This window comes from Calliopsis andreniformis, unplaced genomic scaffold (assembly GCF_051401765.1).
Source record: "Calliopsis andreniformis isolate RMS-2024a unplaced genomic scaffold, iyCalAndr_principal scaffold0001, whole genome shotgun sequence".
Taxonomy (NCBI): domain Eukaryota; kingdom Metazoa; phylum Arthropoda; class Insecta; order Hymenoptera; family Andrenidae; genus Calliopsis; species Calliopsis andreniformis.
In genome coordinates this window covers 356,701-367,315 of record NW_027480422.1, presented here as the reverse complement: position 1 = coordinate 367,315, position 10,615 = coordinate 356,701, and the positions used below count along the sequence as shown (strand labels likewise).

The 10,615-nt window shown below is 35.8% G+C and overlaps 2 protein-coding genes and 1 long non-coding RNA gene across 3 annotated transcripts; all 3 read left to right on the top strand.

Annotated features, from left to right (window-relative positions):
• Positions 1 to 1,300: 1,300 nt before the first annotated feature.
• On the top strand, positions 1,301 to 2,878 carry LOC143186428 (dihydrofolate synthase/folylpolyglutamate synthase-like). The gene is made up of 6 exons (XM_076390104.1): positions 1,301 to 1,483; positions 1,526 to 1,604; positions 1,657 to 1,944; positions 2,050 to 2,634; positions 2,701 to 2,741; positions 2,804 to 2,878. The coding sequence occupies exons 1-6, from the start codon at positions 1,301 to 1,303 to the stop codon at positions 2,876 to 2,878; spliced, it is 1,251 nt and encodes a 416-aa protein (XP_076246219.1).
• Positions 2,879 to 8,028: 5,150 nt separating this feature from the next.
• LOC143186562 (ATP-dependent protease ATPase subunit HslU-like) lies at positions 8,029 to 9,407 on the top strand. The gene is given in 3 exon segments (XM_076390248.1): positions 8,029 to 8,231; positions 8,284 to 8,858; positions 8,911 to 9,407. Coding segments are annotated over 3 exon segments (1,275 nt in total).
• Positions 9,408 to 9,425: 18 nt separating this feature from the next.
• Positions 9,426 to 9,796, top strand: LOC143186417 (uncharacterized). The gene is made up of 3 exons (XR_013003045.1): positions 9,426 to 9,457; positions 9,563 to 9,662; positions 9,772 to 9,796. It is a non-coding gene; the product is annotated as an uncharacterized LOC143186417 (long non-coding RNA).
• Positions 9,797 to 10,615: the final 819 nt, after the last annotated feature.

Here is a 10,615-nt window from a genome sequence, read left to right as displayed (position 1 = left end):
ATGCCTGCACAGCCAGGAAGAGCAGTATTCTCGCTCGTATTCTCCTACACTCCGAACCTTTGTCAGCCCAGCTTGCGAGTCCTTTAATTGTTGTAACCTTACTGAAATATATTATGAAAATGAATTACCATTCATTGTATAGATGTTTAAATATTCCATTTGATGATGGAGCTTTTATCCAACCTTCATTTGTTCCACTTGGAGAAGGAAAGGTTACTTCTGATGTGCACTTTCCTTTAATTCCATGAAAAGCTGCGAGAAGATCCACAACCATTTGGTTGTTAATTTTTTCTTTTAAATAAACGGCTTTGCATCAAGGCACAAAATCAGGATACCTTTCAACATCAATTACAATTTGGAATACTTCGTTTGGCGAACGTAGGAAGGTACCTTGTTTTCTGCATTGATGAAGCATAAATGTTAAACCAATCAAAATAGGATCCGTATTTACTGTCAACCTTAGTAGATTCCTGAGACTAAAGTTAATGTGGGCATCGCGTATTAATTTCAACGAAATCAATAGAGGCAATTCCCGGTATTAGAAATTATCCCTCGGGAAATTTAACTTAACTCATAACGCATATCACAGACCCTTACTTGAGTTATAAATGATTTACGCAAAGCATGTCTATAGGTATATTAAAAGTCAGCGATTATTATTTAATCTTTATTAAACTTTGCATTCTAAGTGTCATAGTTAATAAATATATCTTATGAACATTACTAAAGTTTTAATCATTATTCTTTTTATTGTAATTTCTTCAAGAGCTTACGCTAGTTGTACAGATCACAAAATTTTTGTCCATACCATGAAACAACAAGTGGATAGTATATCTACAAAAGGAAATAGAGAAAACCTAGTGCATGTACACGCAAAGCTTCAGGAGGTCATTCAGAATAATGTTAATCTCAAAGGAATATCGCAATTCCTTATAGGAAAACATTGGACTTTAGTTAAACAAAAAGGGAAAGAAGATTTTGTAAGAGAGTATGAAGTGTATCTTACACGTTTGTGTGTTAAAGTTTTATATAAATTCATGCATGATTGTGAAATGATCATAATGGGTACGAAAGCAGTTGACGGTGAAACTTGCTTAATTGGTACAAGATTTTCTTACGGTGATGATGGATATACAAATATTGATTTTAAAGTTACTAAAAATAACAGTTCTGTCTTGATAAGTGATGTTCTAATGAGTGGAATAGGTATTGCTGTTAATGGACGTTCTCAATTTTGTGAAAAAATCAAAACACATGGCATAGCAAGCGTTGTAACTGAAGTAAAATGCAATAACGATCCATGATACATATGCCTCATTGGCCAGAACCGCTTGGTAGTAAACGAAAGGATTTTTTTCTTGATCGCATAAAAAGCTTTCTAAATACATTGGGCAATCCTAAGAAACAAATGCCACCAATAATTCATATAGCTGGAACTAATGGGAAAGGCTCAACACTAGCATTTATAAGATATATAATGCAAGCAACAGGGTATAAGGTTCATGCATACACTTCTCCACATTAGGTGAATTTTAATGAAAGAATAATTATTGCACGCAGTTACATCGACGATAATGAATTATGTAGCTTATTAGAAGAATGCCGTGCCGTAATTGCACAACAACCTATCACTGTTTGAAGCTGCAACTATTGCAGCTTCTTTAGCTTTTTCTTGTCATAAAGCCGATATAACTTTAGTTGAAGCGGGTATGGGTGGAAAACCTGATGCAACAAATGTTAGAGATAGTCCGATTTTAACAATCATAACCACCATTGCCCTTGATCAAACAGAATACCTTGGCCCTACTATAGAAATTATAGCAGGTGAAAAGACTGGAATAATGAAACCTAATGTTCCTTGCGTAATGGCACCACAAGAGAAATCTGTAATGAACACGCTAGAACACCACGCAATAATTAAGAAATCTCCTCTATATAGAGGAGGTCTTGAATGGAATTGCGAAGAACAACTATCTGTCTTCCAAACTGAGACCCAGAAACAAAAACATGAGTAGTCACGTGCTGGAGCTCAATTGATTTTTCAATCAGCTATTCAATCAATAGAATTTTCTTTGCCATCTTTAAAGGGTGATCATCAGGTAATTAATGCAGGCAACGCTATTGCAGCATGTAGTATTTTAAGTGGAAAATATGGATTTCATATTGGAGAGGAGGATATCACTTCAGGTTTACAGCGTACCTACTGGCCTGCACTGCTAGAGCTCATAAAAGAGGGTAATTTAATCTCCCTACTTTCGAAAGATTGGCAATTATTTTTAGATGGTGCGCAGGATAATGACGGTGCTAGAGTGGTATCTCAGTGGGTAAAAGATAATTTTGCTGAAGGTATCTATGTAATTTTTGGTGTTACTCGTAACAGAAATGTGGAAGAATCCTTAGAGCATTTAAAGCCATATATCAAGCTACTATGTGCGGTTTGTGTTAAGTCTAAACCTAAAGCAACGGATACAAATTTGATTAGAGGAAAAGCCAATAACGTAGGAATAAAAGCAGTTGAATGTGAATCAATTAGTGATGCAATATCAAGTCACATATTAAAAGCCTCTATTCGAAACACCACAACCATACTAATCTGTGGCTCATTGTTCCTAGCTAGAGATTTCGCTATGGAGAGTAGCTAACGTTGATGATATGCGAACATTAACTGACCGATGGGGAAATAACTTTGATTATTTATAGTATTGTATGAAGTGACTAAAATTGTCATTACAGCGCTTAGTGTACGACAGTGCTCCAACATTTAGGGTTGCAGTTTGCATGTTAGGTGGCGTCATCTGAGTAGCTGACCTATCCAAGCGGTGTCATCCAAGTAGCTGACTACTTGGATTCAGATTGGATACTGAATTGGCGAATATAAAAGTATAGCTAACGCGAGCTCTACGTCACGCTGCCGCGGTATCTATTAGCCGCTAACAAGTAGCGGGATGACGATTGTCAGGGTGTTATCCCACTACCCAACACTGGAATCCAGGAAACTTAACTCTACACCAGGTGAATGTACAATAAGAATTATTTACTTACTGCATTTTCACCAACTAAAACTTGAACTATCACAGTAACAGAAGCCATAAACTCTACCAATTCCCCCAACGAAGACCTACCTTTATGAATTTCATAAAACAGTTCTGCTTGTTTTTTTGTCAGTAACATCATTTTTTGTGCTAAAATTTTGAGCACAGAGCTTTCAATGTATGAATTTATCTTGCCTGTAATATTATTTTTTACTGCATCAGGCTTCAATAGCGAAAGTGTTCTCTCAATTGCCATATTATTTCCATATATAAAACAGTATATTTATAGATTTATTTGATTGTAACTCCTGATTTGATAAAAGCAGTTTTCTATTTATAGTTAACGATAAACCGTCAAGGAGGTATTCTATAGGTAAATGTTGTAAAAATAACACTACCAAACAAGCTGAGCCTACCACTAACAAACAAGCTGAATCTACTGCTAAAAAATTGATCAATAATTCAAAATCATCAATTTTTTGTGGAACAAAAGGTTCTTTGACCTTTAATTTGGCTTTCTTAAGTTATTTAGAATATGGTATGTGTGATTATATTCTATAAGAGCAAGAAAAAAGTAAAAAAAAAGGTGCTGCTTTTGCAATGAGAAGAAACTATTCCTTTCCTTGAAATGACAATCATAGCACCGCTTGTTTGTTTTGCACTGCCAGATGTGCTGGGCAGTATAAACCTCATGCAATGCGCACTTTTATGTGCTGCCTTAATGATTGCCACATGTTTTGTTGTTAGAACTTTTCATCTGCTTGAGAAGTTAATTGAAAAAATAACTAACCGTAGTAAAAAAGAAATAGACGCGGAATTTAACACTATGACGTCCGGCGACACCACAGTTGTGACCTTCGCAAAGTATCGCTCGGCGGCCGACCCCATGCGAAGGAATGTTTAAAAACAGTGCGGACGGCAAAGTGTTAAGAAAGATACAATAAAATTTCCTATCTTTGAACAAAATAGGAAACACACCGAGTATAATTCGCTTAACTCAGGGCGACCACTGAATGAAAGAAGTAGTACCTCTCTTTTCGTTGAAGTTTCACTTTTTCCCCTAAAGGTTCTTTTGATGCTCCTGCAAAGTTGTACAATGCTATCTTTAGCTGCTGTTGAACTTCTTGAAACGGTACCAAGTGTTTTTGTCGATAAATTTTTCAACTGGAATTTCACATCCACCAAGAGTAACCTGCAGAGATCAGGCCATTTATTGTATGACTGTGTGAGAAATTTAGTGCCTATAACTGAATTTGAAGAGTGTGTAGCTAATTTTATAGGCATACCAGAAGTAATTTGTTGTAAGCAGTGCGCAGGTGCAAAAGGCTGTCATTTTATTTAACCTTGGTGGACTTGATTCACTGAATGCGGTCCGTCCTTTTTTATTTAACCTTTTTTATGACATAAGAATAATCAGTTTACCAAATCCTTTTCGATTTCTTTTAGCAAAGTTTATATCCGCAAAATGAGAAAATACTGCAACAAAAAATATATGAGCAAATTGGAGGTAAATCACCAATTTTGGATAATACGAAAGCACAAGTTAATGCTTTAGAACTAAAATTAAATGAAGATAGAAACCATGTACACAAGGTACTCATTTGTATGCGCTATTGGCATCCATTTGTTGACGAAGTTGTTAAAAGTGTAAAGCAGTTTGATCCTGATGACGTAAATCTGCTGCCACTATACCCTCAATATTCAACTACCACAACTTTGCCATCCATCGAAAATTGGCAAAAAAATGCTAAAAAGCATGGCCTAAAATGCAATACAGAAATAATTCATCATTATTATGACAAATAAAACTTTATTGAGGCTTAGGCTAACTTGATAGCCAAGTACTACAATTTAGCCAGCAAGATTGGTAAGCCAAGAGTCCTATTTTCAGTTTATGGCATGCCCCTTAGCGTTATTAAAAAAGGCGACCCTTACGATTCACAGGTAGAAAGAAACGTACAGTCAATAGTAGAATAGTTAGCTATCAGTAACGTACATTGGTCAATATGTTATAAGAGTAGGATTGGTCCTGTAAAATGGCTAGAGTCGAGCACTGAAAGTGAGCTATCACGTACAAAAGCTGATGGTGTACCTGTAGTTTTATCACCTATATCTTTTGTTTCTGAGCATTCAGAAACTCTAGTTGAACTTGATATAGAATATAAAGCAATTATCAAGAATGGATATTATTTTCGCGTACCATCTCTCAGTATTGATTTATTATTCTTGTTTATAAAATTCTTAGCCGATTTATGTATAAATCACCCTTAAAGTCCTGATTTATAGGGCTTTTCTTCAGGGCTTTTATGTGGTAGTATAAAAGGGCGTTATTATTTGTTAACTATTTTATGCCAAACAAGCTAAAAAAGGAATCTAATATACTTGCACAAAAGGTGTATGGTATTTGTGATCATAATTTCAGGAAGCTAATCTTCATCACAACAGGTTTAGCGGCCCTATTGTATAAGATTACACTGCAATTTTGCTACGAGTTCATTGACAATAATAGATTCAATATCTTTCTTATACGGAATGTTGCTCGACTAATAAAGTTTCCGACATGTATACTATGTATTGCCCATTCTGCATTTACTCTACAGGATCTAATTAAGGATTACAGAAACCTTGAGAGTAAAAAAGAGCTGGCAAAAGTTGCGTGTAAATCGGCTAATCTTGCAAGCAGCATAATAGAAGCATTGATGATGTTGAAAGCCATCCATTTTTTTACTAGGTGTAATGCAGAGGTAAGAAGCCACATTCACTTAACATCAACGACCCTATTTCTGTTTATTTCGGAACCCATAAGCTACTATTATTCATGGAAAAAATACCTAGATAATAAGGATCCTGAAAAGTCTGCTAAGTGTAGGAAGGACTTTATTATCAGCACATCAACTTTGCCATTAGGTTTGTTAAACTTCATATTAAAAGGAATGGAGATTGCAACCATACCAATAAACTTAGGTAATGGCATAATCTATAATTTCAACTTAAGTATAACAGTTAGCATAATATATAGTGCAGTATTTGTTGCAGTTCAGCTTGACAAATTGTTTCAACAACCTGCCAATGATGATCCTTTCACTGAACTTGATAATGCTGGTCATAATCATATTCAACCCGGTAATGATAGTAATGATCTGCCCCATGGCAACACTGTGGGAATGTTAGGGTTAGTGGTGAAAAGATTTTGTTTCTACTGCCAACGGTAGTACTGCTAATATGCCAACAATACTCCAAAGTGACAGAGTTTTACGTTCCACAACCTGGCTAACATCATCAAAATCACAGTCAGTGGCATTCAAGCTAGAATATACATCTTACCTGCTATTACATCGGTATAAGTAACATGTTGGAGTATCTCCTATGTAGTATATTAGCGGTTCTGCAGAACTGCTTTCAAATATATCAATGATTGGTACACCTTCTTGTATAATAACGCTATTGATTGCTACTCCTTCTTTTATCTTTTTCATTTTATGACGCTTTCTTTTCTTGGGATTTAATATTTCCTCTCCACTTGTTGCTGTTATAATGCCCATCCCATATGTGCCATTGCTTGTTTTGATAAAAACGTAAGGTTGTGCTTTTATTTCATATTCTTCATATTTTTGTTTGCACTAGAGATAATATTTGGTCAACTTTAGTCGCTACTGCTCCTAGTGATGAATCATCATTATAGTCAACTGCATTACAGCTTTCTGTAAGCACTGAAATAAGCCATGGGTCCATTTCAAATTCGCTACAAAATTCGGACGCTAATTCTTGATAGATTTCAAAATACTTAAATTTCTGTCTGCTATGCCAACCGTATTGTGAGCTTGATACTATACCTTGCTTTAAGTCTTTTAGCATGTCTGGAATGTGGCTCGTCATATCACGATTCAGTATAATAGTATCAGACCCAAATCCTGAAGTTGTCTTTAGCAGAGAGCTTTCTTTTACGATAGCTTCATATGCTTCTATTAAATTAAATGCTTCGTCGTGAAAAAGGCCAATTCCAATTTTAAAACCTGCGAGCTGCAGTACTTTCCCTATAACAAATGCGTTTTCTTTATACATTTTATTTCGTGTGTAATTCTCCGGTATTATAAGAGTCCTTTTATATTGCTTTATTTCAAAATAACTTATTATTAGTTTTGCTTCTGTTGCTCTCGATGTCTCACTTAGATTGTTGAACCCTGCAAGAAATAAATTAGTGTCCCCTGGGCTAAGTTTGTAGCTGGAGTTTCTAAGATCTATAGAGCTATAGAATGGCAATGTAAGACCGTTAAATTTTGCCCCAAACGAATTATTTATGCTCTTTTCCAAATCCGCGTGAATTATGTTTTGCATCTACACTTTAAATGTTATAAGGAAGGTGTTATATTATAAGCTGTATTTAAACATACTTAGCAAATTTTACTAAAGATTAAGGTATAATGAGATTCTCATTTAAAGAGATAGAAAAATGATTCAATACGATAACAATAAAATGTATGGAACTTCTATACTGTCAATTAGAAAGGATAAAAGCCTAGTAGTAATAGGTGATGGACAGGTTTCACTGTTATGTAATCCGGAGCAAAAAATGTTAGGCGTCTTTCTGGTGATTCTGTAATTGCCGGTTTTGCTGAAGCAACAGCCGATGCATTTACTCGCTTTGAAAGACTAGAATCTAAACTTGATAAGCACCCAGGGCAATTAATGAGAGCATGTGTTCAACTTGCAAAAGACTGGAAAATGTATAAATATCTATGAAAATTAGGGGCTATGACGATTGTTGCAGATAAATCTATTTCATTAGTAACTACGAAAACAGGTGATGCTCTTGAACCTGAAGATGGAATCGCAGCTATTAGCTCTGAGGGAAATTTTGCTCCATCTGCAGCAGGAGCTTTAATTGACATTAAAGGAATATCAATAAAAGAGATTGCAAAAAAGGCTATAAAGATACCTGGCGATATATGTATTTATACAAATCATAATGGAGTTACTGAAAAGATAGAGGAGTGATATGCCTTCCAAGCAAAAAACTTTGTGTGCTAATCTTTCGAATCAGCCTATAACCCTTTCAGAAGGGTGGCCTTGTAGTAGTGGCACCCATGATGAAAAAAATGACCTCTATAAGGATACTAAGAGAGGTTTTGATTCAAATGACAGCGATATTCAAGTTAATAACAGTCCTCAAGTTTTGTTAGATGACCTGCCACCCCAGAAGTAGTTAAAGAATTAGATAGAATATCAGACGGGATATATCAGACATAATCAGACGGGATGCAAAGCATGCTGTTGCTATTGCGCTCAGAAATCGTTGGCGTCACAATCAGATTCCATTTCCATTGCGTGAAGAAATCATACCTAAGAATACATTGATGATCGGTCATACAAGGGATGATAAAACTGAAATAGCTCGCCGCTTAGCAAAACTTGCCGGTGCACCGTTCATAAAAATTGAGGCAACGAAGTTTACTAAAGTAGGATACGTTTGACGTGACGTTGAATCGATAATACACGATTTAGTTGATGCTGCAATAGTTTTAGTTAAAGAGAAAGCCCGTAAAGCCTTAGTTAACAAGGCTTTAGTTTTAGCTGAGGAGACAATAGTAAACCCTACGGTAGGCGAAAATGCAACGGAAGAGAGTACACATATTTTTAGAGAAAGGTTGAGGAATAAAGAGCTTGCGGACGGAGAAGTTTGTATTAACGTCAGAGAGAGCAAGAGAATGTTGCTTATTTGCGATGTACCAGGCATGCCAGGTGGGCAAGTTAGTGTGACGAATGGAACAGAAATGGTGGACAAGATGATTAACGGGAGCAAAAAAAACAAAAACTATTACGGCGAAGGTAAAAGAAGCACGTGAAATATTAATTAATGATGAAAGTGAAAGGCTAATAGATGAAGATAAGATAACCAAAGAAGCCATTGATCTTGTTAGTAATGACGGTATAGCATTTTTGGATGAAATAGATAAAATTGCAACGCGTACAGAAGTAAAAGGTGAAGTAAGCAGAGAAGGAGTGCGACACGATCTGTTACCTCTACTTGAAGGAGCAACTGTTTTAACTAAGTATGACCATGTAAAATCAGACTATATATTATTTATTGCATCTGGTGCTTTTCATCAGTCTAAGCCATCTGACTTCTTACCGAAATTTCAGGGCAGATTACCGATCAGGGTAGAACTTAAGGCACTTACTCAAGAAGAAGCTGTGGAAGATTTATCTTTAGAAAATTCAAAAGTAGATAGAGAACGTGTTGGCGTAACTATTCCCTCTGGTATAGGTGGTCTTCCATCAATTCAGGAAAATGTTATTACCATGCAGGAAAAAGTGCCCAGACGTGTCAGTCCTTGCAAGTCTAATAAATTTGATAACTGGCCATATTTCTATTAAATATGAATTTACAGGTTCAAACGATTCAGCAGTAACCGCATGTGCAACAGGTGCGCATGCGATCATAAATTCAGCAAGAACTATAAAACTTGGTGAAGCGGATACTATGATTGCAGGTGGAGCAGAAAGTGCACTGTATAGAGTTGGAATTGCAGGTTTTGCGTCTATGAAGGCATTATCAACTAAATTCCACGATAAACCGGAAGAAGTTTCAAATGGGATGCAGAACACAATGGTTTTGTTATGGGTGAAGGAGTAGGTATATTGGTGCTGGAGGAATACGATCATGCAAAAAAAAGGGGGACAGGAATACATGTAGAACATACTGAATACGAACTCACAGGTGATGCGCACCACATTACAGCACCACATCCAGAAGGGAGAGGCGCATTTAAGGCGGTGCAGCTTGCCTTAAAAAGTGCGCAAATTAATCCAAATCAAGTAGGATATATCATTGTACATGGAACTTCAGCGCAACTTGGAGATAAAGTTGAAGTAATAATAATGAAACTGTTATTTGGTGGCTACGTTTATAAAATACCTGTTTCTTCAACTAAATCTTCTATAGAACATTTACTTGGTGCTGCAGGGAGCGTTGAAACAATATTCAGAATTCTTGCGTTAAATAATGGGATTATTCCGCCAACCTTAAGTTTATATAAACCTTCAGAAGGATGTGATTTAAATTTTGTATCGTTTAAAGCTCAAGAGTATAAAATTCAATATGCACTTTCTAATTCGTTTGGTTTTGGTGGCAATAATGCATCGCTCATCTTTGGAAAAGTGTAATGAATTTTGCTGCTGAATATCTAAAATGTACGGACATTATGACCTGTGATAGCTATATTTTCCGTAATTTGCCTTTTGCTGTCGATTTACTATACTTATTTGGTAAGATCTAGCTTAATTAAATGCGTAAAATATTAGTAAGTAGTAACCATAAACCTCTGGTCGGAAAAATCAAGATTAATGGATCAAAAAATGCTGTTTTACCAATAATGGCAGCAAGTCTATTGAGTAGCTTCTCGGTAATTTTGCATAATGTACCTGATTTAATTGATGTGCATCTAATGTTTAAACTGCTTGAGAGTCTTGGAGCGAATGTGAATTTTACACGCAATAAAGAATATGAAGCAAATCATACTTTGGAAATTGATTGCAGTATTATGAACAATCACGTGATGCCACACGAAACTGCAAGTACGCTG

Bases quoted from the DNA above. Each gene is read 5' to 3' on its own strand.
- LOC143186428 (XM_076390104.1), top strand. From the start codon at position 1,301: ATGATACATATGCCTCATTGGCCAGAACCGCTTGGTAGTAAACGAAAG. The intron at 1,605-1,656 runs GTGCCGTAATTG...CAACTATTGCAG, and splicing joins TAGCTTATTAGAAGAATGCC to CTTCTTTAGCTTTTTCTTGT. The intron at 1,945-2,049 runs GTCTTGAATGGA...TTTTTCAATCAG, and splicing joins ATCTCCTCTATATAGAGGAG to CTATTCAATCAATAGAATTT.